The following is a 27,390-nucleotide window of genomic DNA, read 5'->3' on the forward strand; positions in this document are numbered from 1 at the left end:
CCTGGTTCATAACCTGTCAATAAATCTCACATTAATCAACACTTATTGTGCTTTGCCTATGGAATGATCGAAGTAGTCCTGTTGTCCTTTTCACAGCCCTTCTTAGAGTGCATCACTGCACTTGAACTGCAAATGGGTGGAACTCTACTTTGTTTACGTGTAACCTAAGTCGCTTGTTAAACATATTTTAGACTTCCATATATTGCAAATCTGATGCTATAAGAATTGAGGTGACAGGATAAATTGCTTCAAAGCAAAAAAAGCATTTGTTTTGTTATTGTTATTTAGCAGCACAGTATACCTAGGACATCTTTCACCCTAAGAAACAGAACTGGCTTCAAGTGATATCCACCAACAACCAAATACCTCACCACCACAACAAAATCACTTCTAGCTATATTTTCACTTGGCCTTATTTAGCATATGCAGTACCTTATATGCATTTGGGAAACTAGATAAAGAGAAAAATCTCTTAGATGCCTGATTTTGTAATAAAGTGTTTCAATGTATGGTGCTATATATCTCGACAATTATTTTCATAACTAAACACGCATGTTCACTGTTGCCATGTTATAAGGTAACTAAGGAGAGCCAAGTGGCCACTGAAAATGCCTGACACTCCGGTTTGAGGATCTGCCATTGGCTCCATGGAGTGGGTCAGGGAACACTTACACCTGAGATGTACTACAGGCCACCACATACTGCATGTATAAGTCCAAGGCAAATGAAGAAGGATACGCTGAGCAAACAAGAGTGTCTGCTGTACCTGAAGCAGTCTCAGCAGCAGCAGAAGGTACCTGTGGTGGATTTCCAGGTAGAACTGAGACAGGCATTCTTAGCCGAGACACCAAGAGGTTGTTAAAGCAGTACTGAAATATCATTGTATCTGATTCAAAGGGAAAAAACCAGCTTGACAATGTTTCATTGTATTTGAATAAGCTGATGATGTAATAAAGATATTATCCATGAAAAAAAGTGATGAAGAATTGTCAAATTTTTTTTTAACATTTGTTAGATGTTAGGGACATATTTTCTGATCTAATAGCCATCTTTATTGGCTGAAAATAGGGAATTATCTTCATCAAAATAAATTAACCTAATTTCAGTACTCCTTTTATGGAAATGTTCAAGGCCCTATGGCCCAGAGATCTTGGCACAGTAAGATATTTTATTAATTTATTTGTGTAGCTGACTTCTTGGCAGTTCTGACTGAACCTGGGTTTAAAATACAATTGATTCTTGTTATTTGTGGTAGTTATGTTTTATAAAGTACTGAACAATTGCTTCCAGGAGAAATGCAAGGTTTAGGTTCCTATGAGCCTTTGGTCACAACATTTTCATCACTTAATCAATATATAACCTTGTTTTATGTGTGTTTCTGTTTAAATACAGCTCATTTAATGTTTTTTTAACTCATTAACATTGGGCTCGTAGCCAACAGTACTAATAATCCATGCCTGAATGATGCTTACCTAACATGTATTTTCTTTATAAGTCACATTATAGCCTTTTTGAGCTTATAAACACCTGACAACACTTCAGTACTATGCTTGGGGGTCATTTGAAATAGCAAAATTGTCAACAAAAAGCACAAAAAAGTGTGAAAAATGTAGCATCAAATAGACTGACAAAAGGACACTAGTTTATAGTATGAGAACTGATATGAGAAAGCCAAGTGCTGCCTTGTTTGACTTCAGCTGGGAATATGCACCCTGGTGACTCAAATTTTTCTTCACTGTGCAAGTCCACAAATGACAGAAAATGTATAGTGTGAGTTAAATTTGAGTTGTGATTTACAAATAAATTTTAGCTGGGAAGCAAATTCACAAATATGGAATCTGCAAATAATGAGGATCAATTGTGCCTATTATGCAGTGGCTAATTTTTATACTTCTTAGTGAGTTTTTTTTTTTGACTGTATCTGTGGCATGCAGAAGCTCCTGGATTTTGGAGCATGTGGGCAGTTTTTGGGCCAGGGATTGAACCCATACCACAGCAGTAACTAGATCACAGCAGTGACAAAGTCAGATCCTTTTAACCTGCTTAGCCACCAGGGAACTCTGATACTTCTCAATTTTAAAATGATGGTCAGAATGGCCATGATTAACAAATCAACAAATAACAAATGCTGGAGAGGGTGTGGAGAAAAGGGTACCCTCCTTCACTACTGGTGGGAATGTAAATTAGTACAACTGCTATAGAAAACAGTATGGAGGTTCCTCAGAGAACTCAATATAGAACTACCATATGATCCAGAAATCCCACTCCTGGCATATATTCAGACAAAATGTTGATTCAAAAAGATACATCACAGCACTATTCACAGTAGCCAAGACATGGAAATAACCTAAATGTCCACTGACAGATGAATGGATTAAAAAGTTGTGGTACAATGAATACTACTTAGCCATAAAAAAGAGCAAAATGTCATTTTCGGCAACATGGGTGGAATTAGAGATTCTCATACTAAGTGAAGTAAGTCAGAAAGAGAAAGACAAATACCATATGATATCACTTATATGTGGAACCTAAAATATGGCACAGATGATTCCATCTACAAAACAGAAACAGATCATAGACATGGAGAGTTGACTGGTGTTTGCCGGGGGGAGGGGAAAAGGTGTGGGATAGATGGGGAGTTTAGGGTTGGTAGATACAAAGTGTAACATTTGGAATGGATGGGCAATGGGCTCCTACTGCACAGTACAGGGAACTGGGTGTGATTGGGTCACTTTGCTGCAGAACAGAAATTGAAGAAACGTAAAACAACCATAATTTAATAAATAAAAAAATGTTTAAAATGATTAGTTATTCTTTACTTGCCAAGAATAAATTGTTTAGAAATACATAAGATTTTGCTTAAGTTTCAAATTTCACCCTTAACTATTAATTTCATTAAATAAATTTTTAAAAAGTTTGATTTTCTCCCAATGTAGTTGAACATTGTGGTTACTTTGGTAGCTATATTCAGAAGCTAAATAACTGAGAATATAAAACACAAAGATACATGGAAAGGCAATAATAGGAAGAAAAATCAAGGAAGAAATACATGTGTAACCAAGCAGGACCCTATGACACCTCCCTGGGTCAGACCCCTCCCCTGTGCTCCTGTGCTCCTCTCTGAAGTACCTAGGTAACAGTATCTAATGCACATTTCCTGAGCTGTTTCACAGATGCTAAAATCCCCACCAAATGGAAGACTTTACTACTTGGTTACCATGAGCACACAGCCCCCAGACCTACTAGAGCCCAAGGATTGATAATGTTAACCACTGTGACACTGCCTTGGTACCACATCATCAACCTATCAGAGAAATATGCACCAGCTGCTCACATACCCTGCAACCCTCCCTCATCTGGTTTTTAAAAAGCTCCCCTTGAAAATCATTGTGGAGTTCAGTTGTTTTGAGCACTAGCTGCCCTGGACTCCTTGCTTAGTGCCCTGCAATAGATGCTGCACTTTCCTTCACCACAATCTGGTGTTAGTAGATTGGCTTTACTGCACATGGCAGAGCAGACCTGAGTTTGGTTTGGTGACACATGTTCTCAGTATTACAGTCTGGAGTAGCTTTAAAGAGCTGAGGGGTGCTTAATCAACACTTGCTGATGGGACTTGACAATTTCAATTTCACTTTACAGTTTATAATTGAAAATGGTCTAAGGAACACGATGAAAGGAAACATTTATTTGAAGATAATAGTACCATTAAGTTAACTCCGAGACATATTACGATGACATTATTCGGACCATGCTTTTATAACCTGCATTCTGAAGTACTTAGGATTGGCCAATATTCATGACATGAACATTTGATTCCCTATAAAATAAAAATGGTCTAACAGACATTTTATAAAGTGTGCTCTGTTGAAATGTATCATTTTGTGTTGCCAAGAGAGCATACACTTTGAATTGAAAGAGAGTGAGAAGAAAATAGGGAATGACTTATGCAGGGTGCTTTTAAGCTCATGACAGAAATAGCTCAGGCAATATGTATGTGGTCACTCAAGAAACTTCAAAGGGTCTGGTGTCTGAGTGTGGGAGGGAAGGAGAAGAAATATAAAGCTAACATTTCAATCGATAAATTTTTAAATAGAAAATATTGAATGTGTAAAATTGGCTGTAAAAAGAGGAGAAGCAAAAATTGTAAATGTTTAAAAACAAAAGAATAGAATTGGACCAACACATACAGACAACTAAAGTCTCATTAAAGAGGCAGTTATTAGGAAGACAGATTGAAGTATGCATTATTACCTTCTACACTGGCAAGTTCAAATATCAGCTGCAAAGAGATTGGAGTGATTTGGTCTCTCTCTTATCTTGGCTTCATCATATGAAACTCTGTAACCTCCTTCCTATCTTCTGTTTTTGCCATCAGTCTGTGGCTTCATACAACAGGTTTATCTTCTAGGCCACATTTATGAAAAAGGAATGAAACAGAAGGAAAGTCGAGCTTTTAAAATGATGCCAATTACATCAAGAAACTAAATCATTACAGAGATAACAGGATTTAAAAACCTGTCTGAATTTCTTTTTAATATATTTAAAAGTCACACTTTCTATAACTGTAATGATCCCTATGAAAAGGAAATAATGACTTTCAGCACGTTACATTTGGCCATGATACATTTTTCTTGGGATTTTTGATACCAGTCCATAAGATGTATAAGGACAAGCCCAGGAACAGAGTTTTGTTTGATAAGTATGTAAAAATGCTCAGGCTCAGCCAACAAGGAATAGTCATCACTTGAGAGAAACCATGGAGAAGAGGCAAAGATATTTTTAAAAACTTCTCACAGGACAGCAGGATTTTAGTAAACTGATGAGTAAGTTAGTTCCCAGGGGAGCTCTTGGTTTGAGTACTTACCTATCTTAAAAGGAGTCTTTAGTTTTATGTTAATTGAAAAGATTTACCTCTCATAGCATAGGACTCTTATTCTCTCATTGGTCTTTCTATATTGTCCAGCTGTGTAGAGAATAAACCTTAAGCCCCCCCAGCCATGCAGTAGACAGAATATGTGCTAAAATACAAGTCAGCAAAATCACTCCCATGGGGTTTTTCCACAAGGCCTGAAGTTCTAAACAAATACTCATCTCCCTTCAAAATATTATTATTGATAGCTAACATTTATTGAGCACTTGTTATATGTTAGAGTTTGTGTTAACTACTTTGTATGTATTAATTTGTTTAATTCTCATAACAGCTCTATAGGTAAGTGCTCTTGTTATCCCCATTTTACAGATGAGGAAACTCAGGCAGAAGAAAGTTAAATAATGGACCTAAGGGCACACAGCAAGGAAGTGGTAGAGCCATGATTCAACTCTAATTGGTATTATCCATCAACATGATCAGAATGAATTAATTGATCAGATTATCTAGTCAGTCATTTTGAAAGGTGGTAAGGGACTAGTTCTTAGTACAGATAAATTTTAAGGTGAGTGAAGTTGACAGGGGTTATGGAATGCTCCACAGAATGGAGTCTGTCCACGTGGAGAAAACTGGACAATCAAGAAGAGTAAGGATACCAAGCACTGAAAAACTTAAAAAAGAGCACTTCAAAAGGACTACTAGAGGAACAGCTTTTATAGCCTCACAAATTTGCAGAGGCTAGCTCTAATAATTACCTGAAATATCAAAACACAAGCATGCACTAACATTTAGAATAGGTACACAAATGTGAAGCTGTGTGTAAAATAAAATCCTACCTCATCTCTGGGTTCTCTTCCACCATAGAGGATAGTGGAGATGGTAAAGGAACTTTAGTGAGACATGTGGGCAAGGGATAGTGTAACTGCTTGTTATTGTGACCCCCTGGCTTGGGTTGTGACCATGATGACAACAGTGACTGAAGAAAGAATCAGGGAAGCTGCCCCTAATGAAGATCTTCCAGAGCTCTGCTATAACTTAACAGATGCCGATGAGAAGCAAGGAACAACAACTGGGTTTATCTATTAGATTGGAAAAATCTTAGTTTCTAACTGGGTCTGAGATAGTCATGATGTAGTAATTGTTTTAATAAATGAGGGCTTTGCAATTCTGTAACTGTGAGGATTTAGTTAAGACAAAGCAATCAGTTTTACTTTATTTCATAAAGCTGAGATTCTTTATCCAATTGCTTCACTTTGGGGGATATAATGGCATATTACTCATGGATGCGTATTCACATGCACACATATATGTACATGCATGAACATGTATATATCACTTCTCTTCTAAAACTCTCAGTGACTATACAGTAGGTACAATTTATTTCTAAGCTTGTACTAAATGGTATAGAAAGAATGTTCACTTACTAACTTTTGATTGGTGTAAGGCAACAATTTAATATGTTAATAGGTCATAAAATTTCTTTTTACTTTGAAAGTTTCCTCACTATAGGATGACTGACATTTTAAACTAATTTTCATTTAAATAAGTATAATTAGCCTTGAGCAGCTGGCAATTTTTTTTTACAATCACAGACACTCAGAGTTGGAAGAGACCTTAAGGGTAAGTCAGAATAATCATTCTTGGTGATTCAGTTCTCTCTGTATTATCCTACAAAAAATTCTCAGTCTTTCTTTTTTTCTCCCTTTTCCTTCTTCTTTCCTTTCCTTCTTTCTTTCTCTCTCTCTCTTTCTTTACTTCTTTCCTAAATGCATTTATTCAAGTAATTTTTTTTGGCCACACCCTTGGGCATGTGTAGGTGCTGGGGCCAGGGATCAAACTTGTGCCAGAGCCATGACGATGTTGGATCCTTAACTGCTAGGGCACCACAGAATTCCCATTTATTCAAATAATTGACATGCCACTTTCCTAAGTGGTGAAATCACAAAGATTAATAAGAAACTATCATTGATTTTAAGAAACTCACAGTTAAGCAGAGTTGACAGACATGCAGGCAGATCATTGTGCTAAAATATGGGTGATAATAGTAAACATAAGAATATGAGGAGTTCCTGTTGTGGCTCACCACTAACGAATCTAGTAGTATCCATGAAGATGAGGGTTTGTTCCCTGGTCTCACTCAGTGGGTTAAGGATCTGGCATTGTCATCTCTGATCTGATCCCTAGCCTGGGAACTTCCATATGTTGCAGATGTGACCCTAAAAAAAAAAAAAAAAAAAAAAAATGATTGAAAATATCCGATAGTACAGGGGAAAGAGAATAATGAATGTTTGTTGTGTGGATGTGGTGGGGGTGGGTCAGGGTTCAGACAAAGATTTCCAGAGGAAGAAATGCTCGGTCTGGGTTGTAAAGAGTGAGGTTTGCTAGGAGAAAAAAAATGGGTGGCCAGGTAGAAAGGGTAGAAAGAACAGCCTAGTGGAAAAGCACAGAGATGAACTAACGTGGCATGTTAAAGGAATAGTAAAGAGTTTGTTATGGCTTGTCGTGGGTTGGGTGAGATGGGGAGTAGGAGTCAAGGCAGGAGAGGGACATCCTGAAAGATGTCTGTTTGGACACAGAAGAGCAGGTGGCGGGAGTTGTTAGAGGTTTTTAAGTAACTTTTCAGTATATTACAAACATACATTTTAGAAACTTTGAACAATTTTGAATTTATAATGTTCTCATTTACGGTGTATTGAAATCTTTCTCACTACATCTTCTTTCTACCTCAGTCTTCATTTTCCTATGTCGGATTTTACAGAAGAAAGTTAACTGAATTATTCTTTTAAATATGCCTTTCAAATACTTAACAATTCTTTGGGCTTAACATTTTCAATTCTCTTAAGAATTTTTCCTCATAATTGTCTGCCTGTGAGACATGTGGGAAGGGGCAGGGCATAAATGGTTAAAAGAATGACACAGCCACGGAGGACACAACAGAAAACGGTTAGAACTGATGGCAGGTCCAAGATGGTGGAAGATTCGACTCCCAGGAGCCCTTGAGCCTTATTATGTGCCCATTGTAATACATTAGCATATGCTAAATGACACGCTCATAGGTGCCATGACATTTCGGAGGCTAACCATAAAAGGCCAAAAAGAGGGCAGTGGCCTAATTCCTGGATATCCCTGCCCTTTCTCTAAAATAAAGTATTCTTCTCACTAATTAGCCTATGGAATTACCCAGCTCATAAAAACTAACAACCCCTTACCTCAGGGCTGCTCTACCCTTCTGAATGGATGCCTATGGAATGTGTATCTCTCTAAATAAACACTTTCACTTGGCAGCCTGTCCCAGGAACTCACCCGAGATTGGGACATAACCATTCCCTTGTACTCCCTTTTCCTGAAACACCTGGAGGAAGACCATAGAATATTTACTCACTGCCTCTTGTCTCCCATTATTTGAGAGTAGCATGCAGCTGAAGCATTGGGAAAGGCCTTCATGTGAAAATTAGAAAGATGTGCCCCACGCTGAATCAGAGGTGGGCCAAGGGGATGTGATATTGGGCACCAGAAGCAAATTCTCCAGAAAGAAAAAGGTAAAGTTTAAACTATTTAAATAAAGAACCTCCCAAACACAGTGGCCTAAATAAGAAGTTTAATTTCTTTTTCTTTTTGGGGCCACACGTGCAGCATATAGAAGTTCCTGGGCTAGGGGTTGAATCTGAGCTGCATCTGGGATATATGCCTCAGCTCATGGCAATGCCGGATCCTTAACCCACTGAGTGAGGCCGGAGATTGAACTCACATCCTCATGGACATGATGTTGGGTTCAGAACCCACTGAGCCACAGTGGGAGCTCCCTAAGTTTAATTTCTTAAAATCTGGCTAATCTACAATGGTGGGGCTTCTGTGCTTTACAAGGTTGTTCAGGGACACAAGTCTTTTCATCTTGATGCTCTGCCATCTCCTAGGGCATTTCCTAGATGGCATGGTCAAAATTGAGGTTCTGGTACATCTGTTTTCCATCTCATGGAAAGGAGAGAGGAGAAGGAGTCCAGTACAAAAAATTCCCATTTAGGCAAGTGAGGCAGAAATTATACACATATTTATATTCTTATTCTGTTGGCAAGAACTTAATAATATGTTCACATTTGTCTGTTCTGGAAGCTTTGAAATGTCTCTAGCTGAGAAGTTATATGTGTAGTAAGAAGCAAGGAAAGGAATTTGAGGGGACAACTAGCCACCACATACACTTATTAACATTGAATTTTCTGTCCAGTAAAATCAGTCAGTTTCAGGTGCTTTAAAATTCAAATTCAAACCAGCCTTGAAGATGCAAAACACCCCCCCAAAACAAACAAAAAACTCAGAAACCCAAACATGTTTAAAGACCGCCAAAGCCATGTGATAACCATTGATCACTGCAAGTAGCTAAAGGATCTCTTGATTGACCTCAACTAAAAACAATGTAGGGTGACTCTCCTATTACCATCACTCCTATTAAGGGCTGTTGTGCTATGCAAAATGGGCTGGAGAGTAAGATACTTTCCTCAGTAGAGGACCATACCATTTTCCATTTTGCAATTATCCTCCATGACTGTTGTTGATGCTTAGATTTCACTATAATTCAAAGAATAATAGGGTTTCAAGAAGAATATTTTTTGTCACATGTGCAAAATTTGAGAAATACTACTTTCTGACAACCCAAGTTACAAAGGAAAAAAATGTGCCACTACTGTCCTTATATATCATTACTAATGAGGGCAGCTTCTGCCATGTCAGTGGCATGTGTGCTTTACTTGGGTAGAATCTGTGTCCCAGCTGTATGGTGTTCCACAGTTATTTGTATCTCTATAATATGATGCTGTGTACTGTATACATTGAGTTATGGGATACATAAGAAGAGACAGACCTTTTGTTCCTCTGTAAGAAAAAGTGTGTCTCTAAAGCCTTAATTGGGTAGTTTGAGATGTTGACATTTTTACCCCAACTTGACAGCCAAATCAATGTTATTGAAGGCAGCCTGTAGGCATTTGTGACAGCCTGAGTATTAATACTTTTAGCCAATTTCAAAATGTCTGCCTTATATCAGCAGGCAAGGTGTGGTGGTTTCCTGGATTAGAATCAAAGCATTTTTGAGACATGTTGTAAGCTATTTGGATATTGCATATCATAGAATTAAACTGAATCAAATGTCTAATCTGATTGCAAATGGCTCACTTCAAAACAAACTTCACTTACTACCTCCTGGCTTTTTATATTGGTGAATGAGAACATGGATGTTTGTTTTTTCTATGCCTGTTGGGATTAGGCAAAATGCAGTTAAATTTCAAAATAACACAAGTTCGCGTACCACATATATGGGTAGAATGACAAAATGACTATGAATAGACTATATGAGAAAAATGACTTGCAGAAACAGTACTTGACAAACATCCCTGAGTTTCTTATAATTTCCCATTTTCCTTCGCATTTAGGTTGGAGCTGTGTGCCTATTTTTGGCAAATGCACAGGAAACATGACTTTTCCAGACTCAGTAGAGACTTTGTATACTTCCTCTATTCCTCTTTACTACTGCTGCAAAGACTTCAGAGATCACATGTTTCATAAAGCCTAGCTACAGGATTAAGTAGAGCTTCTTTAGTCATATCATGCTTTATGCACATGACAAACCAATGACATAGCTAAGCTTATTCTGACCAATACAAAATTGTTATAAGCTATCCAAAGACCAGGCCCATTGTCCATCTTATCACTTTAGGTGATTGGAAAGGGCATTAAAAATATCCATTCTTGCAAATGCTAGGTGAAGCTGTCAAAGGGAAAAGTTTATTTATTAAAGGATTCCAAGAGACTATAAAGGCCAAGATGCCAACTTCGAGGGAAGATCATAACATGGAGAAAAGCATGAAATCAGATCTATAATTTTCCAACTATTTTTATTCTTGCTGTATTTCTTCTCAGTGTCATGTAGTTCTAACCAGTTCTGGAATTGGAAGTCAAACTCATCCAGCAGTTAATGATGACATCTCTAATGTTTTATAAATTAAGATAGCTGCTATCAACAACAAGTGAAATTGAAGTATAAATTAAAGGTGAATTCCATTATCTGTAGAATTAGTGGTGTATGTTGGACATCCAAAATGGTATATGAGGAAGAGATCACACCTAGCTAGAACTTGCATTTAAATCTTTTTTTTTTTTCTTAGAGGTGAGCCACATTTCAACCCAGGCAATGTTCATTATCTTTTGGGCACTTGTTTCTATTCCTTTTGCTGTAAAAACATCCTAAGTACAGAAAAAGGTTAATCAAATTTGTAGCAACACCTTGTTTTGAGGCTGATTTACTTTAAACTAGAAACATGTAATAAAAAGTTCAGGTGTAGCATATTAAAGAAAGTCATTATTGTAAACATAACCTTGTCTCCTAAGAAGTAAGAAAATACTTGGCAGTCCCAGGTTCAATTTATTCATGTATCCTAATCTTTTCAAATTCTCATGTGTTTTTGTAACTCAATTTTATGTCTTTTTATTTAACTTATTCCAGATGGTTTTCATCAGAAATTCCCATATAAGACCAAGAATCTGAGCTCACATTATTATGGTCACAAGATGGAAATACAACTTCATGATGTTCACCCCCCACCTACTTTTATCTGCACAAAAATGGACACAATGAAATATCCACAATAGGAGAAATGATGTCATTTTATTTACTGAAGACACACATGTAACATAGCGCTGCTATGTTAATAAAAAAGGCTTGCTTGGATGGTATAAATTCTGGTTGGCTGTAAACTGGTCCCTGACAGAAAGAGAACTAGTATGTAGACTGATATCTAATGGAGACTTTTTCATTTAATGAGTAATTCATTGCAATTAAAATGAAAATTTAATAGCTTTCACTACTAGTCCCTACGAATTTATCCAGGCAATAGGGTACCTAGTTCTAGATCAAGGAAATTTTATATCTAGTTAGTTCCTATTTAAATATAGCATTTTGTCTTTCTTTCTTTCCAAGGAGAAGATATAGCTTTTATTCCTTGTCTTTATCTTCCTTTGCTTTTTTATTTGTCTTTTTTTTTTTTTTTTTTAGCAGATGGCGACTGTTTGGGTTACAGATGTCACTGAATTATCTGTGGACTCAACAAGGAGATAATTAGAATTTTGCTTTTCATCTGTGTAGAAGACTGGTGTATTATAAAAATCATGTAATAGAGGCCTTTTTGCAATCCTAATTACAGTTGTTAGTTTGGGTTGTTAAAACTTCCTGGTTTTCCTTACTCTCGATTCAGACTGTCACATAGATTGCATGTGATTTTAGGTTTTCTATGCAAATACTGGCAAGATCTTTTTGACTTGGAGTGTCCTTCATATTTCCAAATTTAACCCTTTATCTGTGATGCTTAAAGAAGTTTTAGGAAATGATGATAATAAAAAGTTCTTTCTTTCTCAACCCTATCTGAAAACAGACTCATTACAGGGGTGAAGTGCACTGTCAGTTAGATAAACATAACAATTCCAGTGGCACAAAACTGGCAAGGTGGGTGGAAATTCATAATGGAGAATTGCTTTGTAACATCAGATCTGATTCATTCAGCATTTAATTTAGCTGGGCTGTACATTTTTAATAATGTTTGTTGGGCTTTGAGTTATTGTGTAATTCTGGGAAAAATCACTTAGCCAGGATGTCTCAGCTTCAACACAAGGACTAGATAATTCTTGTGAGAAGCTAATGATGTATGATGACTGCTCTATGAAGCTGTCCCATGCATTGCAGGACATTGTGTAGCATCTCTGTTCTCTACTCACTAGATGACAGTAGTACCTTCCTCCCTAGCTGTGACAACCAAAAATGTCTCTCTAGACATTGTAAAATATCCCCTGGGGAACAGGGACAAAATTGCTCCTGGTTTGGAAGCACTGCAGTAGAAAAATTTTGCAGTAGAAAATTTTGTTTTCTGTGAAGTGTGGCAACTTGGCATATTTGACACATAGAAAAGATAATTTTTCATATCCCCTTCCTCTCTAGGACAAAGTCATTTTCAGTGATGATAATGGGGTGAAATTAATGGCCAAGAGAAGTGAGAATGTTTTTATTGATTATGGCTATAATATTTTAATTTTTTATGTGTAATCATACTAGTAAAATATTAAAAAGACAAAATACATACTACAATATGGAAAATAAAAAAGTAATAGATTAACACTTTTTCAGTTTTCTTGAGATACAATTGACATACAGCACTGTATAAGTTTAAAATGTACAGCATAATGATTAGACCTACGTATATGGTGAAATGATTACCACATTAAATGTAATTAACATCCATCATCTTATATAGACACCAAAAAAAAGAAGAAAAAAAATTTCTTCCTTGTCATGAGAACTCAGAATCTAATTGCTTAACAACTTTCAAAAATACCACATAGCAGCATTAACCATAGACATCATCAAGTACTACATTACATCCCTAGTACTTATTTATTACTGGAAGTTTATAAAAGTTTATAAAGAAAAAAATAATTGAGTAATACTTATACTAATGTATTTTTAAGGGAAAAAAACTTATACCTACATATTGGTGTGTTGTAATAATAAAAAATAAAATAATTCTGTTATAGATTGATAACAGTTTAAAAACAACTCAGTAAGAAGTTAAAATAGAAGGATGCACTTTAGAGTCAAATTCAGTAAAATATTTCATTTATTAACGAAAATTTCCACTTACTGGACCAGAACACCAAATCCAAATAAAAAATTCAAGTAGTCACATAGAATGACAGCATTGAAACAGCTCAAGTACAGTTTTTTTTGCTGTTAAAATCATTGCACTATTATTGTTTATTTTGAAGCTACTATTTAAATACAGGAATATGCAAAAGCACAAGTTTAGCAATGTGAACTCTACCCAAAGAAAGCTCAAATGACTTAAACTGTTGCAATGAATTCACATAAAGGGGTCCATGTGTGTCAGAGGCCAAATGCATAACTGGACATTCTTCAAGTTCATTTTCATGTCACATATAATGTTTATTATTAGGTAAGTAATAAAAATATTATTATTAAATATAGGAAAATATCAATGATTAAATCTTAATAGTAATCAGAGCTCCCATTGCAGCTCAGTGGGTTAAGAACCTGACTAGAATCCATGAGGAGGTGGGTTCGATTCCTGGCCCTGCTCAGTGGGTTAAGGATCTGGCGTTGCTGCAAGCTGTGGTGTAGGTATCAGATGCAGCTTGGATCCAGTATTGCTGTGGCTGTGTCATAGGCTGGCACCTGCAGCTCCAGTTCGACCCCTAGACTATGAGCTTCCATATGCCACAGGTGCAGTCCTAAATAGAAAAAAAAAAATTCATTGGAATTGTTTTGAACTTAGATAGGTGCTTTTAACCAGGAGCGATTTCAGGGAACATTTGGTAATGTTGGGAGACATTTTTCATTGTCATAACTGGGCAGATGCTGCTGGCATTGTAGGTAACCTGGGGATGTTGCTAAACATCCTGTAATGCATAGGACAGTCCCCATCCCCTAGCAAGAATCATCCTGCTCAAAATGTCAATAACACTCAGGTTGAGAAACCCTGACTCAGACGGATCAAAGATTTTTTCCCAGAGGAGTATTTTATCCCTGACATTGTTTAAAATGCAGGTGCATGGTGATAACAAAAAGCAGAGTGACTTTTAGTCTGCTTTATCGTTCTGTGTAAATTTTCTACAGACAATGCGCCTCCCTGCTTTTCTGTGTCTGGAGCAGACTTCTCTCACCCCTCCCGCATGGGTGAGATATCCAACATAGCAAAATTCCAGTCATAGAGATATTTATGTGGTTTTCATAAGCCTCACTAAAGCTTTCAATGCCATTTACTGAATGGACTAATGAAGCTTCTGAGAAAAATTAGCAACTCTGAAAAATTTTCCAATATGCTAAGTTTATTCTGTGGTGACGTGTGATGCTTTAGTGTGTTATGGGGTTTGGCTGGCCCCAAAGATGAAGAACTGACATTTAAAAATGAAACTTTTGGGAGTTCTCATTGTGGTGCAGTGAAAATGAATCTGACTAGGAACCATGAGGTTACAGGTTCAGTCTCTGGTCTAGCACAGAGAGTTAAGGATCTGGTGTTGCCATGAGCTGTGGTGTAGGTCGCAGATCCTGCATTGCTGTAGCTGTGGCGTAGGCTAGCAGCTGTAGCTCTGATTAGACCCCTAGCCTGGGAACATCCATATGCCATGAGTGTGGCCCTAAAAAAAAGAAAGAAACATTTGGAGTTCCTGTTGTGGCTCAGTGGTAATGAACCCCGATTAGTAAGTTCAACTCTGGCCCTGCTCAGTGGATTAAGGACCCTGTGTTGCCATGAGCTGTGGTGTAGCTTGCAGACGTGGCTCAGATCCTACATTGCTGTGGCTGTGTTGTAGGCTGGCAGCTACAGCTCCGATTCAGCCCCTAGCCTGGGAACCTCCATATGCCACTGGTATGGCCCTTAAATAAATAAATAAATAAATAAATAAATAAATAAATAAATAAATAAAAATGAAATGTTTTGAGATCTAGGAAGGCAGAGGGTGTGTGGCAGTATCAGTAAGAAACATTCACACTAATCGATTATGTGAACTTCAGGAACGCGTATAAGTCAGGAAATAGAAAAAAAAGATAAAAGCAGGCAGTCAGACAGAAGGGGGCAGATGTGAATTTCACCACTTAGTGCTTATTATTCTATTTCTGTTTTGTTTTGTTTTATTATGTGCTAACTGGGTCAGCCAAGACTGAAAAATGTTTTGCCCAGAGTATGTTAACGATGGCAAATCAAAGCCAAATGGATAATCTCTTATCTGAATTCATTCTCTAGAGATGGCACATTCATTCTTCTCTCTGTGTCTTTATTTTATTTTATTTCTGTTTCTTAGGGCACCTGGTTGACATTTGTACTAGAGAAAGATGCAAATTAAATATTTTCCTCAAGGCCTGGTTTAAATCACACTTTAGTTGTATCTCTAACTTCCACTCCTTTTTGTTTGTTTGTTTTTACTTTTATACATTTTCACAATTTTCATCCTGGGATTAAAACTACCCAACTCTCCCTCCTCCCCTCCTGTAATGAAGTGACCCAGGCTTGACTAGTCACAGCATTGCCTTCTCTTAGCTACAGTGATTGGTTCATTGATAATAACATGACCCAAATAGATACATAGATGCTATACATAGATGCTCTCTCCTCTTTGGAATTCCTGAAACAGCAGGATATCAGCCTAGAGTTGTTGGCAGCCATCTTGCTACCAGGAAGGGAGAGCCTTCCAAAGAACAGAGCCAATACGGAGGAAAGCAGAGCTGACTGATGGAGGGGAAGAGAAGAGAGAAATAGATGATAACTTTGTTTGATTCTCTGGATGCATTTGTATCTAAAGTTCACATCTCAACTTTCCACTTTTTGTGGAAGCCAGTTTGTGTTGGCTTTCTGCTGCTTGCTGTATACTAATTCATGACTATTCTCAACACTTCCTTACAAGGGTCTTCCTTGACCAATCCACTTTGTGTAATTCTTTTTAAACTCCGAATTTGCATAGGATTTATAAGTTTATATTATATACTCTGGCACTTGAATATATACTCTTCTATTGTTCTCTACTCATTAAATTTATGTGAATCTAGTCTCCCTCATTTTACTTTAATTACAGAAATATATTCATGGTTTATAAATTAGTTTTATATTCAGCATTTTATTTAATTTATAAGTTCATAGAAGGAAGATATTTTGTCCTACATTTCTTTTGTATTTTACATAGTATTCAGCATAGAGTAGTCACATAATGGGTATCTAATAAGTAGCAGATTTATTCAAAGTTCCATTCAGAGATATGCTTCTGATTTGTGAGCACCTGATACACTTTCAATTCAACAAACTGCCAGATGCATACACATTCCTGGAGATAGTTATCTTGAAGTTAACAAAAATAAACAAATGCAATTCATCATGAACCAATTTGCAGAAATAGAGCAGGGCCCATTCACTGCAGAGAGCTTTGTGAAGTCAGGAACTTTTGTGCATACCATCATCCAACACAGTACCAGGAAAATAGCAGAGGCTTGACAGAAATTTATTAGATAAATGAATTCATTGCTTATAGGATATAAGGATATATATGTTCTGTAATTTGTGCTGTCCAACATCGTAGCCACATATGGCTACTGAGTACTTGAAGTATTGCTAGAATGACTAAATAAATGTTTATTTTTATTTGATTTAATTAATTGAAATTTAAATAGCTATATATTGCTAGTGGCTACTGTACTGTACAGTGTGGATTTATAAGCTCAAGGAATCAGCTTATGCAACACAACACAAGGATGTCATTGGAAATACATATTCAAGAACTACTACAGAGGTTTTTTTTTTTGGGGGGGGGGGAAGCAAGCCAAAAAATAGTGAGATTATAGTGAGAGTTAAAGCAGTAGAGACATCTTCTCTTAGAGTGTAGCTTAGAAATCACCTCCTTTGTGAAACCTTCCTTGACTCTGACTCTTACCCAATCTGTACCTTCATGCAGGTCATAATTAATAAGTTAATAATTGTTTCCAATTGTACTTTATTCAGACAATTATAAACAAGTTTTATACGCTGTATTTTAAACAATTTTAGTTCTGCCCAATTAATAAGCTAGATTTATTGCTTTTTGAGGGCAGACACTCACTAAGTACTCATTTAAAAGTATTTGGAGTTCCCTTGAGGCACAGTGACTTAAGGATTCAGCCTTGTCACTGCTGCAGCTTAGGTCACTGCAGTGGCATGGATTCAATCCCTGGCTTGGGAACTTCCACATGCCATGGCTGTGGCTACAAAAAACCCAATAAATAAAAATACTTATTGAGTTCTTACAACGTCAGAGCTTACAGTGTAGGAGGCAAAACAGATTCTTAAACATGCCTTAACTGTAACAAGCAGTGAATGTTAAATACTATAAACTGAATTGTGTTCTTTCAAAATTTATATGTTGAAGCCCTAACCCTCAAAGTTATGGTATTTAGAGATGGGGTAATGAGGGTTAAATGAAGTTATAGTGTAGAGTCCTATTCTGATAGAATTGGTAACCTTATGAGAAGAGGAAGAAACACCAGGTCATCCTCTCTCTGTAGATGTCCATGTAAGCACACAGTGAAATGGTGGTCACCTACGAGGCAAGAAAAGAGGCCTCTGAATGAAACCTACTTTACTGGAACCATGATCTTGGACTTTCCACTCTCCAGAACTGTGAGAAAAATCTTATGTTGTTTAAGACACCCAGGCTATGGTATTTTTGTTATGGCTATCCAAGCAAACTAATGTATTACAACTGTGATATATTATGGAGGTATAAAGCAGGGGAACCTAACAGGACATTGTGCAACTCATAATGTGAACCCGAAGTGATGCTACCATAAGGTAATGTTTAAGCTGAGACCTGAGGAAGATGAGGAGTTAGCTTAATGAGAAAAGATTGATCAGTTAAAGGAACCAGCATATCTGAAGTGAGTGACACATGCAGAGCTTTTGAGAAAGTAAAAGAAAATTGAATATATCCAGAACCTCAGTGTGACATGGTACAGGATAAAGATGGAGATTGTGCAGGACCATGGAAGCCAAGGTAAGGTGTTGAGTCTTTATCTTGGAGCCTCCAAAATGAAGCCGTTTGGGGAATTCTAGGCAGAAGAGTGGCACAGTTAAATTTTTGTTTTGGAAAGCTCACTTCGGTTGCAGAATGGAAACAAGATTGGAAGAAAGCCATTGTGAAGGCAAAGGAACCACTTAGAAAGCTGCTGCACTTGTCCAGATGAAAGATGATGATGGCTTGAACCAGAGTTCGTATATCTCTAAGGCATGGTTCAGTACCCAGTGCATAACAGGTGCTCAATGAATGTTTGAGGTGAAGTAATTTGAATCGAAATACAAAAGTCAATATATTCTTTGTATGGATGATGAAAGTAAAAGCAGAGTTACAAACAAATATACAAAAACAAGACCATAGCATCTTTCAAGATTTACGTTAGGCCAACGATACATGATGATCATATTTCATTTGGGTAAAAAGAAGAAAGGAATTGGGGTATTACACTACTAATTTTGGTCACATCCAAACCAAAAGAAAAGTGCTTATGCCCAATAGGATCATCTTAGGAAATGAAGAATAAGATTGGCAGTGCCATGGTAAATAAGACAGAAGGGTGTAATATCAGACCACTGACTTTTGGATCTAAACAAGGTTTTCACATGAATTAGATCCAAATAAAATTCTGATTTATAGTCTGTATTTTAGGAGTGGGAGGTGTAGTTTCTCAAGACTAAGAATTCAGAGGATTATTCTACATTATCCCTCCAAAGTAAGCTCAGATACTAATAGTAGAATTTAAGTGAGTAAAAACCATATCAGGAGAGATTAAAACCTGGGGGACCATTGAAATTTCCTTATGGTTGCCAAGGGGGAAAGAGGAAGTAAGATGGACTGGGAATTTGGGGTTAATAGATGCAAACTATTGTCTTTGGAATGGATAGATATAGATAGAGACTGGAAACTATATCTAGTCACTTGTGATGGAGAATGATGGAGTATTAATGTGAAAAAAAAAGAACGTATACATGTATGTTTGACTGGATCACCATGCTGTGCAGTAGAAAATTTACAGGACATTGTAAACCAGCTATAATGGAAAAAATAAAAATCATTTAAAATAATAAAAAAAGAAATTATATTTTTAAATGAAGAAATAGGTTTGAAATCACTTAAGAACTTAGGAATTTGGTGATTTTTAAGGGATAGTTTAGGTTTCATCTTGATGAGCAGCAAAGAGGTTGACCAGATGGCTTCTTCAGATACTTTTGAATTTTCATTTAATTTGTTCTCTTACCCTCTTGAGTCTTGCCTACATTTCAGACAGGTCACCTTTATTAAGTGTCCATTTTTGCTAGTCATCTATCTCTAGCTTCCAAAGTTTCTCTTTTAACTTTGAAGCCTTCTTCTGCCAGGTGTCTGGAATATCATTCTAGCCCCAAATTCAACAAGCTGTTTCTCCAGCATCAGTCAAAAAATTTTGTAAATTTCACCTTTTCTAAGAATCCACCTTAGTTTTCGTACATTTCATATCTGGACTTATTTAATTCTCTCTCACTTTTTTCTATATGTTACTAATATATATTCACATCATTCTGTTTTATATGATATATTTCTATGGAGCAGGAGCAATATGAAGTTGTTTCACTTTGGATTGAAACTGATAAACATACCTATAAAGGGAATATGTGAGTGCTGTGTACAAAGTATGGTATGTGTGTGTGTGTGGGTGTGTTTGTCTGTGTGTGTGTGTCTGTGTGTGTAAGAGATTGAGAGAGAGAGAGGGAGAGAGAGAGAGGGAGAGAGAGAGAAAGATAGAGAGATTCTTGTAAACCTGAAAATATTTATATTTCTTTTCAGGTGGATATCCAGATTCAAACGTCTACAGTGAACACATATATAGAAAAGATCATGAAAACATATCTTCTGATTCTAGAATGATTTCAGGGAATGTTAGAATTAGCTCAGGCTATTATTTTCTTCATTAACAAGTAGCATGACTTAATGTAACCAACATTCTGAGACCAAAATGGAAAAAAAAACCCAATACTCTCTGCCACTACATATCTTCTTTCAATTCAAATTAGTATAAATTCCAATTTTATTATAACAGAAGTGGAAAGAATGGGTCTCTCATAGCCACAAATCAATATATAAACCCTGATCAATGGATGTGATGCTCCTCTGGATATTTGAAATATTTTTATGCATTCTGGCACACTGTGTAGCAGGAAGCAATCCATTAGGTTTTAAAAAGAGGAAAGCCAAGAAAGATAGGCAAGATGTCAAATTTTCATATCCTGCAGGCTTCTGGTATGAAAACTAGCTTTTCTGTCTGCTACTTCCAATTATCAAAATGTGGATAATCCGAAAAGTCATGCACACTCATTTTATCTCTTCTGTGCATTTTTCATGGGGCATTAAAAAGCAGCTTTACCTTAGTTTCCCATTTCCTGAAAAGTTAAAATACTAATATTATCCAGGAGTGTTATGATGATTAATCATTTGAAATATGAAACAAGAAAAACTTCAGACACCATAGAGCCCTACGTGCAACCTATGTCACCTTTAAAAAAAGCAGAGGCTGGATGTGCAACTAAACTTTGCTTGATGGATAAAGCAGTTCCTTTTCATATGGTGGATGCTCTGAAATCTTGTTTTCCACACAGGAAGGCTTCATTGTGAGGCTGTGATTAGTCACAGGCTGCAGCTGTCACACTTTATCATATTAGAGCTAAATGAGATATCATAGCATAACGTGAATTACTGACACCTTTTTGAGTCTACTTCTAACCTATGACTAAGATTTATGGCTAGCACGACTACAAATCACAAGGTGACTTCTTCAGTTGGAAATTTGTACAGAAATATTATTGGACCATAGCTGGCCTGTAAAACAAAAGCCTTGTAATTACCTACTCGCCAGGGATGAGTACAAGTTTGTGCCAAGTGAGACAAACAGCAAACTCATGGGAAAGTGCTTGCCTTACTTATTAGGGCTACACTGTCATATTTAGTATTTGAAACAAGAGATTCAGATCTTTGATTGTTAGCCAGGCTCTAAAAACACTGTACAGAGGAATAGCCTGTCGGCAGGTGATGTAGATCTCCAGGGGCTTGGAAATACTCTTTTCCCTTCTGAAGATTTTCCTCTTTGAACTCATTGTGCCACTAAATTCATCTACTAAGAAATCAACCCTGAAGGAATTTGAACTTGTGACTCAGGGAAGGGGAAGTTTGTCAAAATTTGTTACTTTAGATTGTTAAGTTATCCCTCTGGCTAAGACTGGTTCTTAAAAACACTACTGTGAAATAGAGATGGACGAATAAAACCTGGTGGGTTAAAATGTGATTGATTATTTCAGTCGAGGGGGAGACACAGGCTACTCTGTATAGTCCTGCCAGGAGAATTGCTTGGGAAGTTAAGAAGAAGTTATGAAAGATTTGTGCCTGGAGAAATTGAGTCAGTTGTTCCACTGGGAATTTGGAGGAGAAGAACAGATAATATTAAACCTCAACATTCAGAAGAATTATTTTAGTTCTATATTATCCTGTAATTATTACAGCTCTGCAGGTCTTTACCTGTTCTGCACTATCCTACATTTTTGCTGAATGGTTTAGCACATCTGCAGTAAGAAAATGGGTAAAAAGGAAAAACTCAATGAATTTAATAATCTGTGGTTGGCTTGACTGCCTTAGGAGAAGATTCTAAAAATATATAAGTTATTTCAGGGTCACTTAAACTGCTAGCAAAGACTGTAGCTATTGGTTAGAGTAATGAAGGTTGAAGCTAGTCCCCAAATGACACCCCACCCCCATCTAGAAAAAATGCAAATGAGATTTTTGTTCCTTGAGCAGAGGCAGCTATATCTTCTTAAAAGGAAGGAGCAAAGAAGCATGAGGAGGTTTTCTCCAATATACATATGTGGAAATCTGGTTGAACTCCTAGAGGTAAGTCTCCCCAAATCATTTGAATTCCTTGAGGAAATGGATTGCATCCTCTCCTGACAAAAAACAGGTATTAAGAAAAAATGAAAGTAATCATCAGGAATATCTCACACATTAATTGACTAGATATATAAGTGCTTTGGCCTATGTTTTGAGAAAGTCCACAACAAAACAGTGCCCTGGAAATTACAGAAGAAGAAATTAGAGAAATAGAAAAGAGATTAAGAATAGCTTTTGAGTTTCTAGGATTAAGATGGTGGAATAGAAGGACTGGAGCTCAACTTCCCTCCTAAAAACAACAAAATTCACAACTAAACACTGAAAATTCTCCACACAAATGGAACATAAACCTTAAAAAAGATATCCTACTCCAGAAGAAAAAGAGGAGGACGCATCAACAGGTAAGAGGGGAAATTATGTGATATAAACAACCCCATACCTCCTGGGTGGGAAACTCCACAAACTGGAAACTAACTGGTTCACAGAGACTCATCTACAGGAGTGAGAGTTCTGAGCCCCACATCAAACTCTCACATGTGGGTATCTGGCACTGGGAGAAAGAGCCCCTGGAAAATCTGGCATTGAAGGCCAGTGGGGCTTGTGCACAGGAGCTCCACAGGACTAGGGAAAACAGAGACCCCATTCTTAAAAGGTGCACAAGGACGTTCATGTGCACTGGGTCCCAGGGCAAAGCCAAGTCTCCATAGGAATCTGGGTCAAACCTGACTGCAGTTCTTGGAGGACTCCTGGGAAACCAGGGGTGAATGTGGTTTGTTGTGAGGGAAGGACGTTGAAGGAAAAGGTCTTGGGAATATTCAGCAGCACGCCTTTCTCTGGAGATGGTCATTTTGGGAAAATCTGGCCCACCCTTCAGTCAGCACTGAGAAGCCCCAGGCCAAACAATCCAGGTGGGATCACAGCCCCACCCCTCAGTAAAGAGGTTACTTAGAGAGCCCTCAGGCATACAGCTGCCTCTAATCCCATCCAGAGACTAAGCCCCACCCACCAGAGGGAATAGAATCAGCTCCACCTACCAGGGGGCAGGCATTAGGCCCTCCCATCAGGAAGCCTGCAGCAAGACTCCCATACCAACTTCAGCCACAAGGGGGGCAGACACCAGAAGTAAGAGAGGCTACAACTCTAGTATCTGTAAAAATGTCACCACACCAAAAACCTATAAAAATGAAAAGACAGAGGACTATAACTCAGATGAGGGAGAAAGGAAAAAACCCCAGAAAATCCGCTAAGCTAGGCGAAGATTCTCAGACTCCAGGAAAAAGACTTTAGACTGTTGATGCTGAAGATGATGCATGACATTGGAAATAAGTTGGAGGCAAAGATGGATAACTCACAGGAAACACTCAGCAAAGAGATACAAGATATAAAACTTAAACAGGAAGAGATGCAAAATACAATAACTGAAATAAAAAATTCACTAGCAGCAGCCAACAGCAGAATACAGGAAGCAGAAAAACGAATAAGCAAGGTGGAGGACAGATTAGTGGAACTTACAGATGCAGAACAGAAAAGAGACAAAAGATTGAGAACAAATGAAGAGAGTCTCAGAGAACTCTGGGACAATGTTAAACACACCAACATCCGTATTATAGGGGTGCCAGAAGGAGAAGAGAGAGAGAGAAGGGGACAGGAAACATATTCCAAGAGATAATAGCTGAAAACTTCCCTAACACGGGAAAGGAACCACTCACTCAAATCCAGCAAGCACAACGAGTACCATATAAAACAAACCCAAGGAGGAATACTCCAAGACACATATTAATCAAACTGACCAAAATTAAAGACAAAGAGAACATCTTGAAAGCAGCTAGGGAAAAGAAACAAGTAACATACAAGGGAACCCTGATAAGGTTATCGGCAGATTTTTCAGCAGAAACACTGCAGGCCAGAAGGGAGTGGCATGATATACTTAACATGATGAAAGGAAAAAAACCTCCAACCAAGACTAGTCTACTCAGCAAGGCTCTCATTCACATTTGAAGGAGAAATCAAAACCTTCACAGATAAGCAAAAGCTGAGAGAATTCACCAGCACTAAACCAGCCTTACAACAAATACTAAAGGAACTTCTCTAGGCAGAAAAGAACAAGAGAAGAAGGAAAGAAAAAAGAGCAACAAAAACAAATCGGAAGCAATTAATAACATGGCAATAAGAACATACATATCAATAATTACCTTAGGTGTTAATGGACTAAATGCCCCAACCAAAAGACATAGACCGCCTGAATGGATACAAAAACAAGACCCATATATATGCTGTCTTTAAGAGCCCCACTTCACTTCTAGGGACACATGCAAATTGACAGTGAGAGGATGGAAGAAAATGTTTCATGCAAATGGGGATCCAAAGAAAGCTGGAGTAGCAATACTCATATTAGACAAAATAGACTTTAAAATGAAGAATATTTTAAGGGACAAAGAAGGTCATTACATAATGATCAAAGGATCAATCCAAGAAGAAGATATAACAATTTAAAATATCTATGCACCCAACCTAGGTTCACCACAATATATCACGCAACTGCTAACAATCTTAAAAGGAGAAATTGGCAATTACACAATCATAGTCGCAGAATTTAACACCCCACTTATAGCAATGGACAGATCATCCAGTCAGAAAATCAATAAGGAAACACAGGCCCCGAATGAAGCATTAGACCAGATGGACTTAATAGATATGTATAGGACATTCCATCCAAAAGCAACAGAATACTCATTCTTCTCTAGTGCACATGGAACATTCTCTAAGATTGATCACATCCTGGGCAACAAATCCAACCTCAGTAACTTTAAGAAAATTGAAATCATATCAAAAAATGCAAATGAAAGTTTGCAGCTCCTGCAGCATACATGTATTTATAAAATGCTTAGAGAACAGAATATCCAGAAACTCTGGGCAGTTATAACCCAGTGAGCAAAACTCAGTGAAAAATACTTTTCTTGGGCCATAGCCCTTTGTGCTATTTTAATCTGAGTGTGGATGTCCCCATCCCAAACTTCCCACCAAATGGGTTCTCAAAAGTAGTATTCTTTGTGCTAGAGGGTGGGTAGGATATTGGAAAGAGGAATGGAAAATTCAGCCTTGAATGTTCATACGGCAGGATCCAAAGCATTATTCAGAACCACTTTGGGAAAAAAGGTCCATAGAATTCCAGTGTACTAGCTTTGTCACGCAGGTTTTTTAAGTCCATATCTCAGTGTAGTGGACAAAATCACTATGGGTACAAATCCTTAAGTCCTGCCCCTTTGAAATCCAGAAACATCAGTATGAATTTGACATCACAATTTAATCCATTTATGCACGTAATTCATATGGGAATGAAAGGTCTGCCCAATTTGTCCTGGGTATGTTAGTATGACAGAAATTCAAGAGATTTGTGTTTTACCCTTCCCAGGACTGTCTTAGTAAATTAGGAAGAGCCAGTCTTTTTAGTCCTTTTTGAATTTACTGTACACATCTTGATACAGTCATCTATCTATCTATCTATCTATCTATCTATCTATCTATCTATCTATCTATGTATCTATCTCTACCTGATTGAACAAAGCATAGATAGGGATCCTTAATGCTTTTGACACTTCTTAGAAATACAACTGAGTATTCATCCTATAAGAGGCCTTAAGGATAAGGCCTCTTTCTGCCTCCACCCTAAAAAAAAATACTCTTTGGCTTCTCTGGAAATCAATTTTATTTGAATCAGAGACCATTTGTGGTGGCTAATTATGAAGGTGGTAGGCTTAAAATATTGGAATGACTGCTCTACACTTCCTCTTCAAGAAAGAAAAAATTTAGGTTAACTGTAATACAACCTCCAGTCAGCTCTACTGCCACAGACCTAGGGAAAAATGAACTCCCATTGCCAACTGGCTTTCTACTGCAGAGATTAGACTTTTATTAAATTGAGATCATTTTAAATTAACAGAAGAGATTTGACATAACCAAATTTGACCAGTCTCTCATCTTCTCACAAATCCTGTGGAATTTTTTTTTTTTTGTAAGAGAGTGTGATATTAGGATTAACTTGAAAATGTTTTAATATTTTTATTACACACATTGTTTTAACGGTTTAAGTTCAAGAGCAAAATTTCAGTGCTCTCCATTCCTTTTTCCTTACCTTGCAGAAATCTTTAATTTCTCTAACTATGGTCCCATTTTTCCTTTAGGTCTCTTAAGGCTGCCTGGCTTTTTAATATAATGGTCATCTTCATATCTTAATAAAACAAAAATTGAATTATATGCACTATTGGGCAAGCATGACATGGCTTTTGCTAGCATATGTAAGGCGTAAAAACCTGGGGGAAAATACTATTCAATTTAAGTTCCACTTGAGCACACTGCAGTGTGCTAGAAATGAGTTCAGTCTTAATGGCACCGAAAAAGGTAGAAGCAGGGAAAGGTGGAGATCACTGATTTGAACCTAATTAAAAAGACCTGATAAAAATGCTAGAAAGCCAGATGGTAAAGTCAATTTCTTAGTACTCTGCCAGTCCAGGGATGGAATATGTTTAGCAGTTGACATTCTGCAAGGGTAGACTGATGATATCGGCAGTGAAACCAAAAGGATTCTGTTAACACAGACTTTACTTTTAAAACCCTTCCATGCTTCTGTATCTAAGTGGAAACAAACAAACAAAATATGTAAAATCTCTATTTTAATCAAATTCCCAGACTATACAAGGGCTTTGAGTATTTGATTACTGTTGAGTATCTCCAACACTAACTTGAAAACTAAATACTAACATCATTGTAATATAACAGCAATAGTGGAGTGGAAATTCAGCACACCAGGATGGTTATCATTCCATGAGAAAATTGGTCTTTAATTTTAAAAGTTAAACAATTGACTATTTGAAAACAGATCATGAACTAAAGTACTTAAAGAAGTGGTATCCAAATTTAAGCAAGTTTTTATTCCTCCAAATCCAAACATTTAGAAATTGAAAATTTCATCTTATACAATATCAGATAGGTCTTTCTTGAATGTTTTTTTGCTATGACTTTAGACATCTCTACATAGAATAAATAAAAAGAGT

General features: G+C 37.1%; 2 protein-coding genes across 2 annotated transcripts in view; both read left to right on the top strand.

Annotated features, from left to right (window-relative positions):
- The window catches only part of DIAPH2 (diaphanous related formin 2), a 1,391,236-nt gene that overhangs the window by 1,209,884 nt on the left and 153,962 nt on the right, over window positions 1-27,390 (top strand). The gene's annotated exons all lie outside the window — the stretch shown is intronic.
- Window positions 648-862, top strand: LOC100625147 (SNRPN upstream reading frame protein). The gene is given in 2 exon segments (XM_013986290.1): window positions 648-732; window positions 735-862. Coding segments are annotated over 2 exon segments (213 nt in total).

Source organism: Sus scrofa, chromosome X (genome assembly GCF_054392235.1).
Source record: "Sus scrofa isolate SSC_HxYL_T2T_F1_AM1 chromosome X, Sscrofa_HxYL_maternal_Yorkshire_Landrace_v2.0, whole genome shotgun sequence".
NCBI lineage: Eukaryota > Metazoa > Chordata > Mammalia > Artiodactyla > Suidae > Sus > Sus scrofa.